At 40.6% G+C, this 25,730-nt stretch overlaps 1 protein-coding gene across 5 annotated transcripts in view; it reads left to right on the top strand.

The window, feature by feature from the left end:
- Positions 1-12,211: 12,211 nt before the first annotated feature.
- Tfb1m (transcription factor B1, mitochondrial) overlaps positions 12,212-25,730 on the top strand; it is a 46,495-nt gene continuing 32,976 nt past the window's right edge. For 2 of the 5 annotated variants that reach the window (XR_005504530.2, XM_039110661.2), the window contains exons 1-3: positions 12,214-12,420; positions 14,929-15,080; positions 24,497-24,605. Coding sequence is in view for 3 of the 5 variants with exons in the window: in XM_039110661.2 (XP_038966589.1) it covers positions 12,288-12,420; positions 14,929-15,080; positions 24,497-24,605 (394 nt within the window). In the remaining 2 variants the exon portion in view is untranslated. Of the gene's footprint in view, positions 12,421-14,928; positions 15,081-24,496; positions 24,606-25,730 lie in introns of those variants that run through there. The other 3 variants (XM_039110653.2, NM_181474.2, XM_039110671.2) reach the window with 3 other exon arrangements.

Here is a 25,730-nt window from a genome sequence, read left to right as displayed (position 1 = left end):
TTGATAATGTTTTTGTCCCCATCGTGTCTTCGAATCCCCTCTCCACCGACTTCAAATCCATCCTAAGAAAAAAGCAAGATCAGTAATAGTGAAGCGCCTTCATCACGCAGAGTTCCTAAGTAAAATGGACTCAAACAATGTAACAGTAGTGAGCCTTTGCTTACACCTGTTCCCAGGATCTCCCAAGTTCATTTGCAACAGAGGTTCTAGGCAAACAACACCCTTCCACCTACCCACCCCGACCCATCATTCTCTCCACCCCCTCGACCCTCTCAATCCCCCATCCTCACTCCCACCCCCACCCCTACCCCAACCCTACCCCTAACCCCACCCTTACCCCCAACCGCCATCCTCCAACACTATTTCGTTGGCCTGAGGAGGAATCTGGAGCCTCCCCAGCCTCTCTTTGGACATTCTGAGATGAACTGTTCTGTTGCTTTGTTTCAGTGGCTTTCCTAGTTGCCCTGCCGATCTAGCCTTAAGGTCCTCTTTAACCACATAGAAGCAGCCTTTGTCCTGGTGTCCCAGCACCTGGACTGCCTCTCGCTGAAGCCTAAAACCTCAAGGAAGTAATAAATGAAGCACCGCAGCCCCACACACTCCCAGCGTGACTTTAGGGATACGCATGACTGTATGAAAAGGAGCAGTTTTGCCTTGGTGACCCTAAACCGCAGCGTCCTCAGAGGCTGTTAAGTCTGACTCTCCTTGGCAAATGGAAGGTTGAACAGAAAGCGTTAAGAAGTAGGAATGTCAAGGTGTTTTCCTTTAACCAGTATTTCAGGACGCAGGGGACAAGGAAGTTGCCCACTCGGTTGTGTTTTTATAAACCTTGCAAAGGTTAAGACTGACAACATCAGCTAAGACCACCATCTCATTCCATGTCGTATACTGCTGGACATGAACTCTTTAGGAATCCGGCTGTGGGAGAAATTCACTTAAGAACAGTCATTTTTACCAACACTTGGGAAGATGTCTTAGAGAATGTCAGCAAAATGACTTTTAAACTGTGGATTTGATTTGAGTGGATATAGAGTGCCTTTCCTGCTCTGTTCTGTAATTTAAAGAACTGAGAGAAATTTTGAATAAAAAGTAATGGGGTAAGAAATAAAAATAGTAGGGCGAATAATTAAAATCAATAGAAATTACTTCTACGTCAGGAAGTAAATTGCAACAAAACTATTCATTACTTAGAATACAGAAGCCAAATGCCAGGGTGGGGAGGCACCCACATCGAAGCAAGGGGAGGTGATAGGAGGCTTCCCAGAGGGGAAACTAGGAAAGGGGATAACATTTGAAATGTAAATAAATAAAATATCCAATAAAAAGGGATTTAGAAAAGAACTATTTTAATAAGTTGGTACTAATAGAATATTGCTGAAATTGATGACATTATTTTTCATCTTGCTTACTATATTGTAACAAGTGTATAAAACTTATTTTAAAACATTCACATGGGATGTTTAAATCCCACTTCTGTTATTTCACTGTATTCAAGACTTTGCAGTTGAAAATAAGTATTTGGCAGTCGGGCAGTAAATTTTAAATTTGTAAGTAATTTTTATTTTAAAAGTCAACTATTCCACTCTTTGCACATTTGACTAAAAAATTATTGTTGCTGTAAAAAAAATACAGGAGCCAAGCTTTTATATACATAAATTTCTATATATTTAAATATATTTATATATAATATATTAGATAATATATAGTAAAATAATATACAATATAAAAATCTATCAAAGCCTGAAAGCAATTTAATCATAAAAAATATTTGATTGTTTTTTGGAGATGTTATGTTGGATTTTACTATTGGATATTTATTATTTCACGAGATTTCTCCTTTTATTCCAAATAAATATTGGCTTTGACACTTACCCTAGTATTTGTAATTTTGAATTATCTTTCTCAAAGCAAGCCTTCTAAGTTGTACAAGCTCCCAGGCTGTTTCTATCCAGAGCTTCCTTTGACAGGGATAGGGTTACATTAGGGTTCTCTCCTACAACAGGTAAAGAAGGTTAATATTCCAAAAAGGACCATTACAGTGGCACACCCCCACAGGCAAAGCATACGAGAGAGGACAAATAGTATTTGGGTTTTCCGAGGTCATATAAGTCAGTCTATTTTATAGTAGATGATATTAAGAGCATATACATTTTAACAGTCACCCAACTTCAACATTGTCTGCTAATCTGCATTATAGAATCATCACAAACTTTAAAAAAAAAAAGTATGTCATATGATTTACAAAGATGACCGTTAAAAACCATGAGGACTCATAGGTCAATGGGGCATGGCCAATTTTTTAGGCTTACAGATTAATGATAAAATAAGATGGTGTTTTACAAAGTGTAGGTCAGGACATACTATTAAGCAGTAAAAAATGAATATAATAAATAATAACCATTTTTATATTAAAGAAGTGATTAAAATAGAGTCATTTAGAAACTAGAGGGCATCACAATATAGACCGTTTATGAGATTTTTATTTGTGGGTGTGTGGGTCTGGAGGTGGTGGTTCGAATAAGAATGGTTCCCATCGACTCCTGCGTTGACCTATAGGGAGCGGCACTATTAGGAGAAGACCTTCCTGGATGAGGTGTGTCACTTTGGGGATGGGCTTTGAGGTCTCCTTTCCTTGTGAGACGCCCAGGGTGGCACACAGTCCCCTTCTGCTGCCTGCATCAAGATGTAGAACTCTCAAGTCCTCCAACACCAAATCTGTCTTCACACTATCATGCTTCTCTCCATGACGACAATGGACTAAACCTAAGCCAGCCCCAATTAAATGTTTTCCTTTATAAGGGTTGCTATGGTCATGGTGTCTCTTCACAGCAATGAACCCCTAACTAAGACAAGGTGGTGTTGTACAGGGCATTTTTTGTTGTCTGAAGTATACATAGGAGGGACACAGGAGTGGCTTCCGATTAGAGCATGAGAGAGCAAAAAATGACAAGAACACAGGTGGGCAATTTATAGGAGTTAGTTATAAATGTATCGGAACTTGGGAGGCATTTTGCCTATAGAAATACTAGGTTAGGCCGTGATTTAATTGTTGGATGGAACCACAAAAGCCTTTTAAATTCAAATAGAGTGTAAATTGGGATGTGACGGGGATTGGGTACGATATGGTATGATTAATACAATCTGACTGTCATGATAAAGTATAATGCAATATAAATGAGCTATCACGGAGCTCATAGCCCTAACCCAGTGCTTTCATTTTCCCACCCTCGCTAGCTCAGATTCACGATTCCTACACAGACTATTTGAACGATCATCTAAAAAAAAAAAAATAAAAAAAAATAAAAAAAAACTACAAGGCCTCAGGTGCAACGTGTGTATGCATTTCACATACATTTAACATTTTACAATGATAGTTCGAGGCTTTGGATTTCACATTGCCACTTGATTTGATAGGATGTATTTGTAACCTTAAGCCATCCTGACAGATAAGAAGTGCTAACACTTCTTCATGATCTTCTCTTCAAAAGGAACAAGAAAGGTACTAAATGAACGGAAATGAACATCGCTTTACAACTGGGCCGCGGTTATATCAAATGACATATTTGTTTTAAGATTTAGCATTTGTAATTCTATCCTAGGCTAACTCTCTGGTGTTAAAATTGTCAATGCCTCTAAATAATGAAGCCAGAGAAGAAAGAGCTCTGTGCAACAGACAAGCTTAATAAAAATCCGCAGAAGAGACAGTCATCTTTCATGAGAGCCACGGAACACTAAATGAGTATGTAATTCTCCGAGCTTATTTTGTCATATGTTACAATAACAATAAGGGAGCTGCATCCTGGTGTGTGTTTGATTTCAATACCAGGGGAGTATTGATTTCAACACTATACAATTCGTGATGATTATATATAGCTAGCTCTATATCTTCTGGATGAGTGTATTTCGAAAGGGAGAGGGAAGAGGAAATAACACTAATGAAATGCTTTCGATGTGTGGACTGCTGTATTTGGAGCATTACATGCATTATCTTGGAAGTCGAATGAAGCACGGTGCTTGCTCTGTAAAGCTGCAAGGTATCCATCACCCTGCTCACATCACAGTTAAAGAAACTAGATTAGTTTTCCATGGCTGCTGCATCGAATTATGATAAACCTAGTGGTTCTAAACAGCATGAATTATGATCCTGGAGTTGAGCAATCTGAAGTAGGTCTCACTTAGCAAAGAAATCGAGTGGGCAATAGCAAAGCATTCCTTCTTAAAGACTCGAGCCGGAGAATCCTGGGATTTTCCAGCTACTAGAAGCTTCCCATATCTTGAAGGCGTGGTGTCCTAGTTAGGGTTACTATTGCTGTGATGAAAAACCATGACCAAAAGCAACTTAGGGAGGGAAGGGTTTCTTTGACTTATGCTTCCACATCACTGTTCATTATTGAAGGAAGACAGAACTAGAACCCAATCAGGGAAAGGAAGCCTTGAGAAGTCTGCAGGAGCCTGGAGGCAGGAGCTGATGTAGAAGTCGTGTAGGGGGTGCAGATTATTGGCTTATTCAACCTGGCCTGCTCAGTCTGCTTTCCTTCAGAACCCAAGACTTGTATTCCAAGGGTAGCCCCACCAACAGTGGACTGGGCCCTCCCCAATCAATCACAACGTCCCCCACCTTATGGAAGTTCCTTCCACTCTGATGGCTCTGGCTTGTGTCAGGTTGACACAAAACTATCTAATATCCTTGGCTGTCTTGGCCTTAGCCCTTCTCTATCTTCAAAAGCCAGCGCCGTTAGGCAGAATCATTCTCTCGAGAATTTCCCTTTTGCCTCTGTTTCCTAATTCTTTCTTCCACTTTAAGGACTCTTATGATTTGTTGGGTTTACTTCAATAATTCAAGATACTCTTTCTCTCTTAAATTCAGATCATCTGACACAACTCCTGGGAATATACCCAAAGGGCTTTAAATCCTACCTAAGAAGTTCTTACACATCCATGTTTATTGCTGAACTGTTCACAATAGCTAAGAAATGAAATCAACCTCTACGTCCAGCCAGCAGCAGAGGAGGGAATAAAGCAAACAAGGTAAACACACACAGACAGATTTTATTTGGTCATAAAAAAGTCATGATGAAGTCATGAGACATCTGCAGGAAAATCGATAGAGCTCAAGATGATTATATAAAGTGAAATAAGCCAGACTCGGAAGGAAAAAGACTACTTGTTTTCTCTCACGTGCAGATACTAGATTTGTGTGTTTTGTGTGTGTATTTCTGTGTGCGTTTCCATGTGTGTCTGTGTATATGTCTGTGTGTGTGTCTATGTGTCTATCTGTTTGTATCTCTGTGTGTATTTCTCTCTCTCTCTCTCTCTCTCTCTCTCTCTCTCTCTCTCTCTCTCTCTCCTGCTCTGTGTGTTTATGTTTGAGTGTCTATCATCCCCTGCCCGTGTGTGTGTGTGTGTGTGTGTGTGTGTGTGTGTGTGTGTGGTGTGTGTGTGTGTGTGTGTGTGAGAGAGAGAGAGAGAGAGAGAGAGAGAGAGAGAGAGAGAGAGAACACTAGTCAGCTGAAGAGTGGGAGGTGATGGTGATGGTTCCAGGCAGACAATACTGCCTGAGGCAAAAAGAGAGAGGAGGTGAGAGCTTTGTGTGTTTGATAATGTGAGAAAAGAGCATGAGAACCTAGGCGTCTCAGGGAGATGGATCTGATGAGGTGAGAGAAGGGGGCTTTAGATTCTTGTTTTAAATGCAATGGGAGGCCCCCTGTAGGTGGGTGGCTTAGTTTATGCTTTTAGAGTTGTTTTGCTGTTGAATATAAAAGGGTTGTAGAGCAAGAAGAGCAAAGCTTTTGCAGAAAGGTAAGTGATGGGGCTGGAGAGATGGCTCAGCGGTTAAGAGCACTGACTGCTCTTCCAGAGGTCCTGAGTTCAAATCCCAGCAACCACATGGTGGCTCACAACCATCTATAATGAGATCTGATGCCCTCTTCTGGTGTGTCTGAAGACAGCTACAGTGTACTCATAATAAATAAATAAATCTTTAAAAAAAAAAAGTAAGTGATGACAGCAGCTGAACAAGTTAGAGTCAGGTTCTGAACAAGTTAGAGTCTGCTGTCTTAACCAGACTTTGGGATTTGATGATAAATGTGAGATGTAGGGGTTGAGGGGGCAGATGGGTTCCTCAATTTGAGGATGGCTTACTGTGTGGGAAAGTTTATGTGGAGACAGTTTCATGGAGAGAAGAAACCATTCTAAAAGAAGAGAATCTTGGACCGTGTCTTAGTTATGGCTTTGTTGCTATGAAGAGACACCATGACCATGGCATCACAGCAGGAAGCATGGCAGCATCCAGGCAGACAGACATGGTGCTGGAGAAGGAACTGAGAGTTCTACATCTTGATCCACAGGCAGCTAGAGAAGAAACAGACGGACAGTTTTCAAGAATAGCCAGGGCAGGTAGAAAAAGAAAAGAGGAAGGAGAGAGGTGACAAGAGATACTGGAGAGCAAAAGGCAAGAAGGAGCCCAAGAGGACAAACTGTGGGACCTGCTCATCAGAGAAGTTCTAGAGAGCTGTTAAATCTCTAGGACCAGTACTGAGACCCCTGCAAGAGCTGTAACACTGGCTGAAATTAAGGATTGAGGATTTCCAAGGTCACAGAGCCGAGATACTGGCTGTTGCTGATGGCTGAGAGAATCCCAATACCTAACCATGTCTGGAAGCCACAACGACAATGGGAAGAAAGGTATGAGGGAGCCCAGGTCCACAGGAGGACCATAAAACTCACAGCACTGAAGAAGCGCCGCACACAAAATCTGAAGAACTACAACACTAGAGGGCAGCACTTACTGCCGTTCCCATCTCCCTACTGCTGACCCAACCACTGGGAGATGGGGTGGGGGCGGGGAGAGAGGCACAGCTGGCAGAGACAAGCATTTAAAAGCCTCTTCTCATCTGCCCATGATTTCTATTGGCATAGAGCAAAATGAGACCACTCGTCCCAGCCAGCTGATGGGTAACTCTGCCAATAGAAAATAATCAGAATGTGTCGTCTAAGTTCTTTACCCAAGCAACCGAAATTCATTTGGGGGACGATGGCTTGAACTGTGGAGAATAGTGAAGAAAGTGGTAATCTGTGGATGTTTGGGGGAAAAGAAAGTGTAGCAGGGCAGAGTGATGGGGACAGTCCACCAGCAGTTTGAAAATACTCACCCCAGGTTCGCCAAATTGAAAAGAAGAGCTCTATGCCCCTTCCTCAAAAAAATAATTGAGCAAGCCAGGCTGGCAAGATGGCTCAACGGTTTAAGGCACTTGTCACCAAGCCTAGCAAACTTACTTTATTCTCACAGGATTGACTCCAACAAGTAGGTTGTCCTCTGAATTTGATGACCACATGTGCACCGTGATATGCACACAAGCACATGTATATGCACACACATGCGTGTGTGTGCACACACACAAACACACACTAAATGTACTTAATAAAAAAATTAAATCAAACAAATCTCCCCATCCTTTTTCCAACTGTTTGCACCTCTCACTAATTGGAGGAAAAGGACGACAGCTGTCTCTCGGCAGGTACTGAGTTGATCCAGTGTCTCCTATAAACATCTTGCTGTGGATATTGAAGTAGAATGAGCAAGAACAAAGGAGCGGAGACAGAGAAAAAGGAATAGCTGTGCCCTCCTTAGCCTGCTCACAAACCCCTATCAGAGAGGAAAATAAGAATGCCCAGGGAAGAGCATTTATAGATTGAACCCAGACTCCTAGCCATGCAGCAATTGTCTCTACATCACATTTGTAACAACGTGGAAACTCCTCAATGCAAATGTATTTGCAATTTTGAATAATTTTATTTATTTAGATTTATTTAAATTTATTTGTTTATTTTATTTGTCAATGAAATGTTGTGGTTTAAAAGACAATAAAGGATAATCTTTACAATGCCTTTGTCAATTGCTGGCTTATTGTTCATCCAAGTGATATTTGCTTTGTTTTAAGGGGGAAAAAAAACGACTATTCGACTATTCGAGTTCTCTAAGTCATCCTGAGTGAAAAGGCTGCCTGCCTGCCTTCATCACTTGGTTAGGATGCTTGACAATAATTCCCAGATCTTTGATGGCAACAAGCAAGCTTCTGAATACTGCCCGGAACAGTGATAAATACCGTATTTTTAAAAAAACGTTATACTGGAACACTATCCCCTCAGGTAAAGAGCCTGTGCCACTCGCCATGGTCACACTGCTTTCTATCTGCACGCAGCCCCTTCAGAATTATTGTATTTCTTTTCTTCTTCCCTCAAGGTAGGGCATGAGCTTCCTTTGTGAACAATGGGCATCAAACTGCCATTTAAAAAAAATTAAATGTGTGATAAGTACAGTCCTTAATGTTTCTCCAGAGCACTGAGTCACATTATAGAATTATAAAATACTACCAGAAAAGGGCACTCCACACAGCAAAATAGACATTTTATAAAGTTCAATTTGGCAATTCCAAACCACATTTAATTTTCTCTGAAAAATTCCCACGTGGCAGGAAGATATTGGTCTATGTGGCTTTCAAGTCTCTTCCAGGGAACTACAAAATGACAATCTTTTGGAATTAGCATTTTCCCCATAAACAGACACTAAATTACTTATGTCAATAAAGTCACATATGCATTTTCATTAAAATAAATAACTTAAAGTTTCCTGTATTGTTATGCTGGGATTCATGCAAATCAGAAATCCACAGCATACTTCAGTATGAATCTCTTGTAGTGCTTCATTTTCACAGATAGGTGGGGCTAGCAATTTCTGCTTTAATTATAATATTTTAGCATATTAAAATCTGTATCTAGATGAAGCAGATACTTCAAAGCTTCAAAACTGATGAAACTGCAGAGCTCTCTTTTAAGGGATAATACACTACTAAAACACCCCCTGCTGATTTCACAGGCTTTTGCAGGGAGTTATGAATAATTTTCTGAAATTCAAAGGCTTGAGATCACATATTTATGATGATAAAAACTAGATCTTAAGAATTATTAAAAAGTTGGAAGACTTTCCTGAGATGGATTTTTTTTTAAATTTCATTCAATAATTACTTAATACAGGGTTAATTAAAAAAAAAAAACACAGTAGAATCAAAAGGTGTGAAATTTTGACTCAGCTCCAGCACTTACCAGCAAGGGGGCAGTGACTGGATGCCTTTGTGAAATTTCCATAAAGAATTTAAACGAGAACTGAATAAAGTGGCCTGGGACATAGCTTTGTCAATGGGACACAATGTCACAGGTGAAGATCAGTAAAGACAGCACAGTGACGTCCCTGGTTAGACGTGGGCACGATTTACTAGAAATCTAACATGCTATTTATGAACATTGGGATGTTTTGGTGGATATCACTGCTTGTAAAAGTTCATGTGATTACATCCTGGGTCACCTGAACATCCTCCTAGTGATTGACATCCAGTGTGGGTGTTTCTGACAACTTTGATGTCAAATGATTCTACTTCAGTTGTTTCCCAAAATAATAAAAAAGCAGAAACAGACACATTCAATATATCCTCCCACAAGATAAAGACACTGACTTTTAGCAGATTTGTTTGAACTAGAAAACTTATGAGAGAATCCTACTATATGGGATGTAATACAGCACGAGAAAGTTGAACTTGAAAGAAATGAATCCGGACAACATGAAGAGCAGTGATTTTTATAGCACTCCTTATTATAAAATAATGAAGCTGTGTGTGTTTGTTTGGGTTTGCACTTTCTATTTTGTGTTTTTAGTTGTCTTATGGAAACTGCAGATCTAAGTCTATAACTAAATTCATATTTCTATATATTTAAATAACACAAAATGAACACGTTGATTCACTTAAAATAATTTCACTTGATACAGGACTTGAGGGGCATGGCTACTGAACTTGGAACTTGAAACAGGCAGAACCTGTGTTGTCTTCACTAGATGCATTGCTGTGTGACCCTGGTGAGGTCAAATGACTGTACTTGCCGGTATTTCTTCACGATGGACAGGGATAATAACCTCATTTCTGGGGTTGGAGATTTAGCTCATTGGTAGAGCGCTTGCCTAGCAAGGGCAAGACCCTGGATTGAGTCCTCGGCTCCTAAATTGCTGGAACAGACACCTTCTAGGTATAGTGTTTTATGGAGAATAATATCTCTGAATCAAATAATTGGGGTTTTATGACATTTTGGGAAATTGCCACCACGTTTCTGAAGGAGGTACATCGTCCCTGCCGATCTAGTAACGACTAAAGTGGATGTGTGGACTTTTCACTTCTCCACCAGGCCCCTAGTGGTCTGGTGCTTCATTAGCATTTTTTGTTTGTTTGTTTGCTTTTTAGTAACTACCAGAACCATAAACAATGTGTGATTCAGTTATAATCAAGTAAAATCAGATCGAAAAAGGTAAAAATCCTCCCACTTATGAAAAATATTTTAAGAGTTTTCATTTCTTTCTTGTTTTCTCAAACATCACAGGAAGACAGAACCTTTTTGTCTTCTCTTGGTACTTGGATTTTAAGCATCAAATAGCCTTTCTCCGTTGACTTCCCTGCCTGATGAGCAGGCCTTCCCTTTATACTTTGAAGTGTGGGGAAGCTGCTTCTCGCCTTCAACAATATGTCGTCATAGAATCTACCCGGATCTGTATTGTAGCAACTGGTGAGAGAGTAAGTCCAAACCGCTCGGTTCTGAAGCCTGGTACATTTTTTAGTTGAGATTTTTTTAAAAAGAGTAACCCCTTTATGGTTCACTTCCCAACTACTTCTCTGTGTGCAGAGGAGAGATTGCAAAGCCTGCAGCATGAACCGACTTAGAAAGTCTAAAAAGAGGTCAGGATGCTGACCGTGCTAGTATTGCTTAAAAACATCAGCCACTGCACGTGCATTTAGACTACCGCTGGAGTCCGTGATCTTCCAGCTTTGCAAATCACATGGCCTCGCCAAGCTTCTTGATGCTGCTTTAAACGGAAGTGAGCAATATGTGTCCCATTTCGCAAGACTACCCCTGAGAGATTTAAAAGGGAATATGAAAGAAGAACTAATGGTATCAAAAACACTTCTCTAAGTTTAAAGTGCTCAACTCAAGAGACAAAAATTACAGCATATTTAAAGATCCAGAACGGCTTTCATTGACGATTCTAAACTTAGGCAGCCCTTTGAACTCTTCGAAAGAACTCTGGCCAGAAAATGGACAGGCATTGTTCAATGACAAGAAAAGAGAAATTATCCAGAGACCAGTTTAGTTGGTTATGGTTAGCTGTTTTGCTTTACTTGAGTCAGTTGGTCTCTTATTATTGGTTAAAGCTGGGGTGCTGTTAACCGGCTGGCACTCCGCCGCTTGCTCAAAAGTGTAAGTCCTAAACTCGGTTTTCAGCTGGCTTACCTTAAATGAGCCTATAGTTCTCTGTGGAACTAAGTTCTGAGGCATGCTATGGCTGGATGTAAGTTATCTTCAAGGAACTATGCCAAACCCAGACAAGAATAGTATGTGCCCCCTCCCCGACACACACACACACACACACACACACACACAATATAGGAGGGGAAAGGGAGTCATAAGTAAAAGAACTATCAGGAACAGGAAAGTAGAGAGGGGAACAATTGACCGTAATAACCAGAGTAAATATGATCATAGTATGTTATGTGCATGTTTGGGAAAAGTCACAAACAATACCTCTGTAAAATCAACATACGCTAATTTTTTAAAAAGGGAGGTTTCTCCTCAGCTGGATACATTTTGATTGCTCAGGAGGGTCTGCTCTCTGCACAAACCCCAGTAAGATCCGGCACCTCCTATAAAAACTTCTTCAGGTGCCAAATCATTGCCGCGGTAACTTGCGGCTGCTGACAGCAAGCTGACCTTACGCCACAACCATGCACAGGGTGACCGCTTTCATATGGCGCTCACAACTTTGAACTACTTAACAGAACAAAACAGTGCAGCTGAGAGAAGTAACGAACGCAAGGAAATAAAAAATAACTAGCCTAGGGCGGGAGAGTGGGGGGGCGGGCGGAACCTAGCTACAAACAGCAAGCAGCCAATCATCATCTTTCCTGCTACCGATCAAAAGTCAAATCTTTGGAATGTCAAAGGCCTGGGGAGCCTCCCAGAGGCGGGGTTACAAAGACCACGCCTCTCCTAGACTCCGCCTCCTCCCAGCCTGCACTGCTTTCGACCTGACGTGATCCTGCGCTCCCAGCACATACGGACTTCCTGTCTTCTTCGTCATTTCCGGCAAGTTTCTCTACCCAATAAAGTGGCCTCAGAGGCGGGCAATCGTCTCCAAAGCCCCGCCTCCTGCACGCCATAGAAAATTCCTGCCGCGTGTGTATGTAGGTCTCATGGCTGCCTCGGGAAAGCTCGGCACTTTCCGCCTCCCCCCGTTACCCACCATTCGAGAAATCATTAAGTTGTTCGGACTGCGAGCGGCGAAGCAGCTTTCCCAGAATTTCCTCCTGGACTTGAGGCTGACAGGTGGCTGAGTCGTCAGTTCTCCCGGGTGGGCGCGGGCGGGTGATGGAGCCGGGCGGGACCGGCAGCTGTCAGTCCAGCTCTGCTCCTCAGGTCCTGCTGGCGGGCTGAGGCGACGCTCTGTGGTGGACCGCTCTGTCCGCCCGAGTTGCTTCCCGCGCACTTCAGGATGAGCGGGATTTGAATTAGTGCGGTTTTCCTCTTCACCCTGTTCCCAGTAATCTCGTCTGTAAATCTCAGCACTCGCGGAGCAGAGACCGGAGGACTGCCGCCAGTTAGAGACAGAGAGACTCTTATTTCAAAAACGAATCCAAAATAGTACGTAGGATAAACAGTCACTTAAATCTAGGAATCTCTCTAGGGAATGGAGATTCGCTCTGTAACTTCATTCATAACCAGACGGTGCCTACAGCTACCTTGTGCCCATGTTGGGACTGTGTGTGATATGGAAGCAACAGCCTTGAGTTTGCAGTTAATAAGTTGACATCCTCTGGCTTCTTTAAAAATAACTTTGATGCGGTTAAATTTATATAAGATGCAGGTCACCAGTTTGACACCCACGTTTTGATGAGTTTACATAGGTGTCTGTTGGTCTCATTACCACCAACGTGTTAGAGATGCTCTCCATGGAGAATAATGTCTGCTGCAAATGCAGGCACTAGTGGACTGTTGGGAATACTTAGGACTTTAGCCCCTCCCCTTAAATTAAAAGGGGCAGTGTGTCACACACACACATTCTCCTTCAAAATCAGTTTTGATTACATGGACCACAAAACATAAGTTATTTTTATTTCTTGGTTTTGGAGCCTTTATTCTACCCGTAGCAGTATTAATTTGGGTTAAACAGTTAACTCCACTCAAGTTTTCTCATCTTTTGATAGAAAGGCCTACAAGAACCTTAAGATACCTACTTCTAGATTCTTTGGTTTTAGCACCCTCTGCTGAAATGCAGTCTCTGTGTCTAAGGCTAGCCTCAAACTCACTATAGGAGATGTCATTGAATGTCTGACCCTCTCTCGTGCCTTCTCCCAAGTGCTGAAATTCTAAGCATATACCACCATGCTGTTACTGATTGCCGAGTATGGAACCCAGCACTTCATGCATGTTAGGCAAACATTCATCAATTAATTGAATTACATCACCAGCCATTCGGTTTTTTATTGTGGTCTCATGTGTGCTGATAGGAGTAAGTTCCTAGATCCTTTGTCCAGTCTTTGCGTGTGTGTGCGTGGGGGAGGGGGGAAGCAGAGTGAAAGTAACTAAAGATATGTGTCCTAGTGAGCTCAGATGGGGCAGGACTGAAGCCCAGACTTAGGGGTTTGACCCCGAGTCTTTGATAACTGGTTGGACTTAAGTGTTCCTGCTATGCTAGCTGAATGCAACCACTGTGCTCGCTTCAGCAGCACATACATTAAATTTGAAAGAACGCAACCACTGCGCAACCTATTGCTGCTTTCTGTTTTCTAAACTGAGAATATTAAGTTCATAATTCTCTTGCTTAATAAATGACTCTTACTCCCTCTGAGAGACCATTTGGTAACCTGTAAGTAAATAACGATTTGGCTTTGGGATCTACACCTTGGTTCCAAGTCCTCTCCCAGCCATTTGCTTTTCTTTATGACATTGTACAAATTAAACAGTAGACAAGGACAGTGTGCAGTTCAGATAAACTGTATTACAGTGGTAGCTGCAAGAGTTAGGTAAGGGAATGCACATAGCCAGATGCATCACTGGCTAGGGGTGCCGATTTTCTCCCCATTACACTACAATACTGTTTGGGAATGGGTAAGGAACATTTTACCTTTCAGCTTACCTAGATCAATAATAACCATCAACTGGGACTGTACAGTGTCAGTGTACAGTGACAAGAAATGCTAGTATGTATTCAATAACAGTATTTCCACCATCCAAGGAGGTCCAGTTGTAGGAATTTTAATATCGTATGTTGATAAAACCAGTCCATTGTGGTTTTTCCAGAGTGATGGTTAGTTGGCTCACTAGAAATCTACTTTTTTGCGTGTGATTTCTTAGGTTCTGCTAGCTTAAACTAACTGAACAATTAGTAATTCCATTTTAACATGAATATTTGCAAGGTTTAAAATTTCCAGTAGTACAAACTTTTTTCTGGAAATGATGAAGAATTTAAATTTCAGAGTCTAGTGATGTAGGAATTTATTGTGATTGTCATTCTGACCTACAGATAATGATAGGTGAGTGGGGACTTACTGTGTTCTCTTGGAGCCGTACCTGTGAGAATGGAAGAGTGAGAGGTGTTAGAGTGTGACGACGTGCTGCACAGTCATCCGGCCAGAGCTGGCAGCTTGGCTGGTTGGTTAGGTAGTTCAGGATATTGTCAGGATAGTCCTCTTTGTTTAAGGAACTGGTGCAGTATTGATGACTATTATGTGCCGGCTTAGAGTGAGAGCTAAAAATCAATAGGGGCTATTGAGAATTCTTGTGAAATTTTGCTGTGATAATAAAGGTAACTAAAACTTCCTTTTTTTCACTTAGACAAAATTGTAAGGAAAGCTGGCAGTCTAGCAGATGTTTATGTTTATGAAGTGGGTCCGGGGCCCGGGGGAATCACAAGATCCATCCTCAATGCTGATATTGCCGAGCTTCTGGTGGTTGAAAAGGATACTCGGTTTATTCCAGGATTACAGGTGAGATGCTTAAAAGGGGTCTTTTTTTTTTTTTTTTTTTAAACAAGCATAAACCAAGTGAAATCTTGGGCCGTGATTCTAAAGTCCCCATGTTGACCAAGGACTGGGCAGGCAGTTAGTCAAACTGTAGCTCCAGGTCCTATATCAGAGGTTAGAGTTATGTAGTCTACAGAAGTCTAGAAAGCTGCATTATACACTGGTATTCCCAAAAGGTCTGTTGGTGCGTTCCACATAGATGCTAAATAAACTTTTTCTAAGCCGTGCATAGCAAGGTTCAGTTCTTTAGAAAGCAGTAAAAATACATAACTGTCAGTAGTAGTGACCAGTTGTCACCATAATAGTGGCCAATTGGCATGACTTTGGAGAACTTTCTTTAGGCTCCAAAAAGCATTTCCCCACATAAAACACTAAAAAGATAAATGCTAGAGCCTCATCAAAAGGAGTTAGTTGGTTGAGTTTAAGCATTTTTTTTTTTAAAGATTTATTTATTTATTATATATAAGTACACTGTAGCTGTCTTCAGATACACCAGAAGAGGGCATCAGATCTCTTTACAGATGGTTGTGAGCCACCATGTGGTTGCTGGGAATTGAACTCATGACCTCTGGAAGAGCAGTCGGGTGCTCTTAACCGCTGAGCCATCTCTCCAGCCCCCGAGTTTAAGCATTTTTACAAGAGAATTTTTACATATGAAAAAGGAAGTTGCACCAGTTAGGACTGTCGATGAGTTTGAGTGAAATTTCTACTTGCAGCTTTAGACACATAGGCGCTGGGGATGCTTCACCTTCACTGAGAGAGCACTGGAGTGAATGTCATCCTTCACACTGCTGTCACTGGCTGGCAGTAGAGAACATGCCTGTCTTGGTTGTTCCACGGATAATGTAAACAAGTACTTGATGTTTTAAAAAGACAGGTTTGAGGGTTTGAGATAAGGGTATGTTGAGTTTTTAAAACATTGGCAAACAGGGATAAATTGTGGGATAAATTGTATCAGATGTCTTGTACAGGAATTCCTTATAAAGAGGTACTTGATGACTAATGACCTTTGATTGATTCCTGTGTGATTCTAAAACTTGAAGAGAGCCCTGAGCTTTAGGCACACATTAGTTTACTATGTGACTAGAACAGAACAGTAAAATTACTCACATCCTGCCACTTGGAAAACAAGGCAAGTTGACTTAAAACTACTATACGAAAATGCTTATGTGTGTGTGTATGTCAGAATAGGTTGAGAAATTTGTTTTAAAATTTAGGATTTTTGTGGGCACTTGGTGTCTTTAGAAATGTACTGGTTTTATTTTTCTCACCTAGCTTCATCTAGTTTTCCTGTGTTAAATAATCACATAGTATTGAATTGTGTTGCCAGATAGATTTCATTTCAGATTGCTAACTTGATTTTAGAAGGGATACATGAGGAATATTCTTGGAACAAATATGATATTTAATAGTGTGAGGTGTTTTAAGAACCACATCCCAGTTGGCAGTGGGATAGAATAAGAATATTGTTGGTTTTAGTGAGTTCCTGTGATGACAAAAAGAAGCTATGGTTGGCCGTGCCGTTCTCCTTGTTTACTTTTAGCTCAGTGGACACACAGAACATTGACTTTCTCACCCTTCAAAGGGCTTTTTAATCTCCCATCTGTGACACACATCTTTCCCATTAATCAGAGGGTGAATAAAATCTATGTTAATCCCCATATTAATTTATATAGTCTCCTCTGTTCATTAAATTAAAGATGTCTGAAGACCAGCTATTAAAGAGCAACCTCCACCCTTGCTTCTCACCCAACATCATCCCTGGATGATGTCCCTGTCTCCTAAGCCCAACCTTGGTGGTTAATTCTACCACAGTGTGCACACTGTCTACACTGCTCTTACGTGTTGACAGTCTTGTCTCTTTGCAATGTAACACACAAATAAAGATCTGGGTCTTTATTCCTCTATATCTCTACTGGATATACCCATGCTACCAAGCAGGCATTCAGCAATGTCTCGGGTGGGAGATAAAATCCTCATGGACTGTTGTGCTTGTATCTTAGCAGCTGACTACATGTGTTCTTTGATAGTCAAAGTAAATAGTGGCATTATCAAGAAGTTTTAAACTGGTTTTTTTTTATCTAAATATCAAAGCTAATCCAAGATAAATCACGGGGAATATACATTTGATTTCTTAGCCATTTCACAAGCAGCAAAATGAATTCTTAGTGTCTTCCTTGCAGAAAAGGAACTTGCCTTAAAAAGAAATGATAGATACTAAATTATCAAATAGGCTTCTTTTTCTGTAAAGAATGTTTCAATGTGTAAAGCTATGCTCTATTACATGTCCTAAATTAATCATAAAATTGAGTAAAAGCAGAAATAGAGTGATCTGTTTTAAGGATTCCATTTTAATGGTTCCTAAGCTAATAAAATTACTTTTTAAAGAAAGTGTAATTTATAAAGTATCTTCTGGCTGAAAGTATGTCATTCGTAGCTTAATTCAGTTGTTACAGAATAATCATGAGGCTGCTGTGTAGGGGAGGAAGTACCTGATGATAGTGTGTAGTGTCCCTTTTGTGTGTTGGAAGGGTTGGCGATACTTGTCCAGTGTGTGAAAGCAAAAAGGGTGGGTGTTATGTAAGGGACATCCATGCTTGCCTCTGGATGTGGGGTTGACCTACACTCTGACTTGTGGGCCTATTGGAGAATTCTGTGTATTTTGCCATATCTCACTCATAGGATTGTTACGAGTATTTAGTGAGTACCTGGCACTTGGTAATCATTCAGTGAATCTTTTTGGTTTTACAGACAGGGCTTCTCTGCATTGCCCTGGCTGTCCGAGAACTCATTCTGTAGATCAGACTGGCCTCAAACTCAGCCATCTGCCTGTCTCTGCCTCCTGAGTGCCCAGATTAAAGGTGTACACCACCATGCCTGGCTTTATTGAATGTTTGTTAACATCAAGTTATTGTCCCCATGTCTTGGGCACCTGTGGTGATTAAGAGTTGATCCAGGAGACTGCTAAAATCAACAGATTGCCTTCTGTAATGTCATACTGTACGCTCCGGGTGAGCATTGCTCTGTCAATACTTTGTGCTTGTTTACTTTGCTTGTATTTTTGTGACCGAGGGGATTCTCTGTGCCCTAGTAAGGATATTTTATGATAGCTGTCTCAGGGAGCTCGAAACCTCAGTAGATTTTCTCCCATTTTGTAAAAGCAGAAATGGGTCTCCCTTCTAGCAAGGAGTCCAGATTCTTCTTAAATTTGTATTTGTTTCATACATTAGTAATTATGATGGTAGCTAATATTTCTGAAGCGTTCAACAGTAAGTACTTTGCTTTACAGTTTCATTGAGATTTAATTGAGACTTAATAAACCATACTTAGTGGAAATACTCTAATTACTCATGTGCTATGCCATCATCCTCTCACTGAAGCGTGAGAACTTGTTCCTTGCAAGGCCCTGTTTCCCTGTCCCTTTGCCTATCCCTGTCAACTGATTAGCTTTCCTATAAGGAAGAGTTTTGTCCTCTTTTTTGGCATTGTATATGACTATAGTAATTTTGTATGTACTTTTTAGTTAATGCTGTGTGTGTCTCTTTCGCATAATAATTTTTTACACATGCTGATGTGTTTATCAGTAGCTTTCTCAGTTTATATAACATTCCACTATGTGAAAATATCTCCATTTTGTAAATAGTCACTTTTTGATGTACTTTCTTAACAGTTGCATAGCAACCTACTTGAATATTAGCATGTAACTTTTTTGTAAGTGCATGCCTTCATTTTTCTACACTAAAGACCTAGGGGGAGACTATCTGGGTTCTGCATATGAGGGTTTTGTCCTAGGTCTCCTTCAGTCCAGGAAGTCTTTTGTGTCATAGTTTGCTAAAGGATGCTATTTTCTTTTCTTGGAAATAATGAATATTGGATTTGGGGGGAAAAGCTTTTCCTGGGGTTATTGAAATTTTCTTGTTTTAGTCTGTTAATATGATGAATTAGAATTTTTTTAAAAATAAGCCAACCATATGTAGAATCTATAATAATGCCACTTCTCCTTTCTATGATACAAGTCATTTATGTATACCTATCTATTTTTCTGATTGGCTTGCTTATAGATTAGTTGACTTTATTGATCTCTAAAATACAGCTATAATTTCATTGACTTTTTTGTTTTCAATGGTGTTGACTTCTGCTCTGAAATCTCATTTTCTGTTTACCTTGGGTTAGTTTGTTCTGTTTTTCTCTGTAGCTATTGTAAGGCAGTCTCTGAGTCATTGACTTGAAGCTTTTTCTGCTCTCTTATAGATTAATGATATAAATTTCTGCTTTGTCAGAAAACCACAAATTTTGATGTGTCATGTTTTTTCTTTAATTCATTAAAAATAATTTTTATTCCCTTTTCTGTTTGTTTCACACCCAGCAACTAAAATAATATAGCTACAGTTATAGAAGAATTTCAGAAGAAATGAAAAATGCCCATTTAACATGTTTTTCTTTTGATTTGTACTTGATTTGTAGACCATTTAGAAATGTGCCATTTAGTTTACATTTTTTCAAATATCTTTTGTTTTGATTCCATTGTCAAAAAACATACTTGTATAGCGTACAATGGCAAATTTACTCAAATTTATTGTATAGGAAACAGAATTAGTATTTTGTATGTAAAATACACACAAATGCCTGAAAATTGTGTGTGTGTGTGTGTGTGTGTGTGTGTGTGTGTGTGTGTGTGTTTACTTACTCATTTAAGGGAGGAGAGTATGATGTCCCATACTGCACTTTAGTGTAGGAAGTTCGAGGATTCCTCTCAACCATTAGGTTATGTGCTCACTTCATGGAATTTTGAAACACAAAGGAAATTATTGACTGTGTCAGTATGGCTAGCATCGGGCTCCTTGGATTAGGTGTGGAGGGAAGTGCAAAGGATTACAAAAATTAGATGACTGGTGTGCAGATCCGAGGTGTGTCTCTTACCTGCCTTCACCCTCCAGTTTGGTGTTGAAGCTGTTCTAACTTTGCCTTTCCCTTTGGTACCAAGAGAGTCATAGTTACCTTTTACCTGTTGGGTAGGAGCCAGTAGATGGACGGACGGACGGACGGATGGATGGATGGATAGATGGATGGGCTGTTCTTATAAACCTCTCCCTTGGTGTCACTTTGAAAAGTATTCCCTTATAGAAAGTCATTTTAACTTTGTGGCAGAAAAGTCTACTTTTAACTATAAAGATAATGAGATTTTATAATCTTTTTATCTGTAGTACAGTTTTGGAAAGGAAGATTGCCTTTCTATTAATTTGACTACTTTAAATAAACATGTAAGCTACCATAGTAAATCAGTCATTTACAGCCAAAGTGATTCCTTAGTCCACTTGAACCACAAGTGTAGCGATGCGCACAGAAGCAGATGTTGTTGTAAAATATAAAAATAAAACGGTAATGTTGGTCTTTTACCCCACTTGGTCCGCGCCACGGTGTCCCAAGATATCTGCTAGATATCTTGGCGGAAACACATCCCAGCCGCACTTTCCTACACTCAAACCCCCACATAAAAGAACACACAACACAATAATCTTAGATCCAATTGGTAAGATATAATTGCCCACTTAAACATACAAAGCCCAGTACCATCCATCCCTTGAGAACATTAATAACAACCTGTAAATACACAGAGCAGAATCTTAACATCACCTGCCATGGCTTCTCCCCTCTCTCCGTCTCCTCTCCCCCCCCCCCCCCCAGTCTCCTCCTCTTCCTTCAAACTTCTCTCCTGCCATCCTTCCTTCTCCTCCAATGACAGGCCTCCTTCTATCCTGTACCTGCCTCACCTGTGACATCATCCTACAAGCAGGTCTGTGGAAACAGCAGTTACTGGGGTTAGAAAAGCTGCAGAGACAGAGAAGCCATCCTGTAATGAGGGGTCGATGCCCTCCATAACCACTCAGGTCATTGGGAAAACTGTTTTGCTTCTGCAGGCTCCTTCCTAGAGGAGCACCAGCACATGAGTGTGGGCACTGCATAAGGAGAGTTACTTAAATCACATGTGTCTCCATCGATTTTGGATATTTTTTAACTTTCTATTTATCACATAACATGTGAGTCTTCTCATGTTTGATTTAGATTTTTTTCCTATCCCTCCACCTAGTATTTATTTCACCAGTATTTGGGCTCCATTAAATGACAAATTAAGATGAAGGTAATTAATACTTAGCTCCCACAGTGTTGACTGCTCTGAGCTCCTTACTGTGCGAAGGTGCGTGCAGCACACCAAATAGCTATCTGATATGGTTCTTTTTCTCAAGGAAATTTTAATTTCTGCCTAAGCTCCAAGAATTGCTTGAGCTCTTTCCTCATCAAATTAAGTTGCCAAAAAGCCACCTAGGTAGATCACAGTTAAAGGCCTAGAAGAACACTTCCACAGCTTTGAATTTGTAGAGGAAAGAGTACATCTGCATATGCTATCTGATCCTCATTATTAAAGGCGTGGCCATTTCCCATGTACCTTTACAAAACTAATATGAGAAGAAACAGTTCCTTGCTTGGGGACTTAGTATAATTACATGCCATTATGCCAGAAGCTAACCGTTCTTCTAATAGTGTTAGTAGCAGTCATTTTCCCACATATGCCTCTCCTTTTTATGATTTGACTTTCTGCTCTTTTTAGCCTTAGTAAAATCCTTTACTCAAAGCTATTTCATGTTGCATTTTAGAAAAATATGTTGAAAATTAACATTAAAATAATAGAACAGCTTGAGAGTGGCCATGCAAATACTCACCTGTTAGCATGCTGGGCTATACTCTGAACCCCTCATGTTGTCTCCAGGTTTTAAAGTGTAACACTAGGTGTTGTTCTGGAAGTGTAATAGTGACTTCCCCCACCCCACAGTGTCAGGATCTGATGAGAACAGGGAATCTGTGTGTGCCATTGCTGAGTATTGGTTTGGGTGTTTAAAAGGTCATTTTCTATAATCATGATACCAGTTCAGCTGGTTCAGCATACCCCACCACCACCCCATAATTGCCTCAGGCTTCACTCCAGCCCTTTCCTCCTGCAGTGACCAGTTGGACAAGGGAAGCTGAGGCCACACAGTTGTCAAGGAAGAAACAGACCTTCTCCAAGGCAGAGCTGGTTTGTCTTGACGGACTGTTAAGCCTGAGTGGGAGTCCAAAAGAAATAGAATAGTACAACTTTGTATTTGGACAGGAAAGGAAAATAAGTCACTATTTTTGTCAGCTTTTAGTATGCAGTTGTGTATGTGAGAATATGGAAAAATTAACATTTCAAACACAGTTATCAGAGCATTTCAGTTAATAGCAAAGAGGCAGGTTTACGTTGTTTTGCTTTAGTTCTAATTACTAATTACTTAATTACTTTTTATACATTGACATTGTATAACAAAAGCTTTTCGTTCTGCCTCTTTGGTTTTTGATATGCTAATTTGTTTTGTTTTAATTATGTGAAGCATAATTGCTGAAAAAAACCTAGCCCTCTCCATTATTGGTAAGTGTATCATTAAATTCACTGTGTTTATACAATTATCAAACATCCCATAAGAACATTTTCAGTTTTAGTATCTTGAAATTACTGTGTTTTCTGAGACAGATTATCTGAAACTAATTGGGTTAAATTTTAGCAAACTTTGGTGATTTAAAATAATCCCCGAGTATATTAATGTCAGAAGTATGCAATTATTTTGACTAACCATATCAAATTAACTGATCAAACTTAAAACGTTTATCCTCTTGCTAATACAGGCACTTCAGCTATGTACTTCAAATTGTTATTTTGTATAATCTTGCCTCATTTTTTACTGAGATAAATCTTTACAAATTCCTATACCACACAAAGTTTGAGAACAAGCTTATATAGTAGTTTTCAGTTTCGTGCAAAGCCAAATGCTGTATAGTATCCACATACTCTTGCTTATTAAATGCATGTTAGACACCTGCTATGCACTGCTGTCACTGTGGACACAATTAAGAAGGCAAGAAACAGACCTTCCCCAAAGAAGCACAGTTGTCAAAGAGAGAGAACCCCGCACATGTGCAGCCCCCATAGCATATTCCAAGTGCTGTCAAGAGCTATGAGCAAGGCACCGAGAGCAAAGGTAGAAGCAATCAAATTGTAGCCTGACTCTCTGGTGTCCTCTCTACCACTGGATAAACACAGAGGGGAGATCAGGCAACAAGTTGTGGGCTTTGCTTCAGGGTCTCCCTCTGGCTTTTGCAAGGCCTCTTTCAACCTCAGATCAGTTGTTTGAAATGGTCAAAAGGAAAGTGTTAGGGGAAATGTCTTTATTAGCAGGAGGGGAAAGAGTAAAAGGGCAGAATTCTCCAGGAACTTGTTAGCTACCCCTACATAGCCCTAGGCTATCCCTCGGATCTCCGAAACTAAGAAGGAACCAAGGAACTCCGAGCACAGGACTGAGACAGTAAAGAGGTCACAATTTCCGTGCAGTCTGCCTCAGCTGCTGCTCACTGACTGTCAGTCCTGCACTTTAAGCATGGTAAGCTCAGGGCCTGCATGGCTTTCATTTCACCAGGGATAGCAAGAAGAAGGGTTTGTAGTGGATGCAGGATTTCATACCCAGTTCAGCTCAGTCTTGGGGCTCGTTTGAGCTAAGGCCAGCTTTTAGTATAAGATGCTAAGGACTGAAACTAAGAGTACACAGACAAGAGGTTTTGTTGTTTAGATTGGCTTCTGGGTTGGAACACACAGATTTGCTGTGCTGACAAGTATTCGACCCTAGAGCTAAGTCCCAAGTCCTTATTGTTTGTCGTCTTTTGTGCTAAAAGAGACTGAAGGAAAAAGGAAACGTGATCAGAAACAGAAAGGGGCTGAGACGCAGCGGCTGTGAAGATATGCAGGATTATGCTTAGGTTGACAGTGATGTGATTCAGGAAAGTACGGGTGCAGTGGGCAAGCAGGGTCTCAAAATGCGACATGCTGCCTGGCCGGCGAGGGACTTCCTACTTGGTTTGGATTTCTTCAGAGATTACATTAAACGTTTGGTTGTATGCAGAATCTTTTGTGTACATTTACTGTTTGCAGGCTTAGTTGAATTAGCTCATTTTCATACACTTTACTCTGCGTCCTCAGTATTTGCTATAAGGTTTGTAGTATGTCAGCTCTTCTAGATAGAAGTCAAAAGTTAATGGTAAACCGCATGCAGAAACACAAGTCATTCTGATTATCAGAGTTAGGGCAGTATGCTATTTGTTGCCCTAAGCTACCGCAGCATTCTCTGCTACCTAACCCTCAGTGCCTTAAACAGAAACACAATTGTTTCATTGGCCACAGTGTGGCGTCAGGTGATCAGTGCCCACACAGCCTTTAGTTCAGCTTTTCCCACCCACTAAATGCTGTGCAGGGTTAGGATTTTTAGTTTTGCTGCCCTGAAGTTTATGAGCTGATTTATTGACCTTTTGTAAACTAGATGCTTTCTGATGCAGCACCTGGAAAACTCCGAATTGTTCATGGAGATGTGCTGACGTATAAGATAGAAAAGGCTTTTCCAGACAACATTAGAAGACAGTGGGAAGATGGTAAGTGCCTTTGGTTTGGGAGTAGTTTGGTTGGTTGGTTAGCTGGTACTTTTGCTGTGCGTGCGTGTGTGTGTGTGTGTGTGTGTGTGTGTGTGTGTGTGTGTGTGTGTGTGTGCGTGCACATGCTTTGGTCATGTCACAGATATTCTCAGCTATTGCATATCTATTATAGTAAAGTGCTTGAAGTTTTTTATATATTTCTATTCAAATTATCTGAACAAAATCAAATGCTATGCATTATAATTTTTTTCTGCTCTCATACTTTCTTCCAATCTATGATTAGTTTTTCTGATTTATATTTTTAAGACAGAGTCTCACACTGTAACTGAGGGTGGCCCAGAACTCCTCATGCAGCCCAGGCTGATTGATCGTGAACTTGAGAACCCTTCTGTGTTGGCCTCCCAAGCTCTGGCACTGCAGGTGTGCACTACCATACCTGGTCAAGCTTTCCCTAATTCTAATATCCTTGTTTCATATCTTCAAGTGTTAGTTTATGTGCAAATAAACTTTGTTTTTATGATGCCACACAAACTATTACTATTTTTCAAATGTTATAAAGCAAGCCACTCACAGACCTTGATCTCTTTTTTTTTCCTTTGCCTTCACAGTGACTCTGGCTAGTCAAGGCACTGTTCTTTCAAGGACAGACGTTTACTGGCAACCTGCAGTGTCCAGCACTTAGGAAGTCAGATAATATAGGGCATATGGAATGCTGAGTGGATGCTTCCAGAATAAGTGGGAGAGGGATTTTGACAGATCTAGTCACTCCTGTATCTTTGGCTTCCCCAGGGTCGGGCTCCTTCAGAGTAGCTTGTGTTTATGGTCTCTGCCTTCAAACTGACCCTCTAGGCACCAGAGCTACAGTTTTGTCACTGGCTCCGCCATTTTAGGATCACAGCCACCTGTTCATATCCATCATGCAATTGATTGTCTGTGTACCAGGTTTCTGATTATCAAAATCCACCATTTTCCTCGGCGTTTGGGAACTTATTCTCACTTTTCTTTTTTTTTTTTTTTTTCCGGAGCTGGGGACCGAACCCAGGGCCTTGCGCTTCCTAGGTAAGCGCTCTACCACTGAGCTAAATCCTCAGCCCCATTCTCACTTTTCTTTGTCAGTGTTTTGAA

This window comes from Rattus norvegicus, chromosome 1, assembly GCF_036323735.1.
Source record: "Rattus norvegicus strain BN/NHsdMcwi chromosome 1, GRCr8, whole genome shotgun sequence".
Taxonomy (NCBI): Eukaryota; Metazoa; Chordata; class Mammalia; order Rodentia; family Muridae; genus Rattus; species Rattus norvegicus.
The sequence above is the reverse complement of the archived record's forward strand: the minus strand, read 5'-3'. Positions and strand labels throughout refer to the sequence as shown.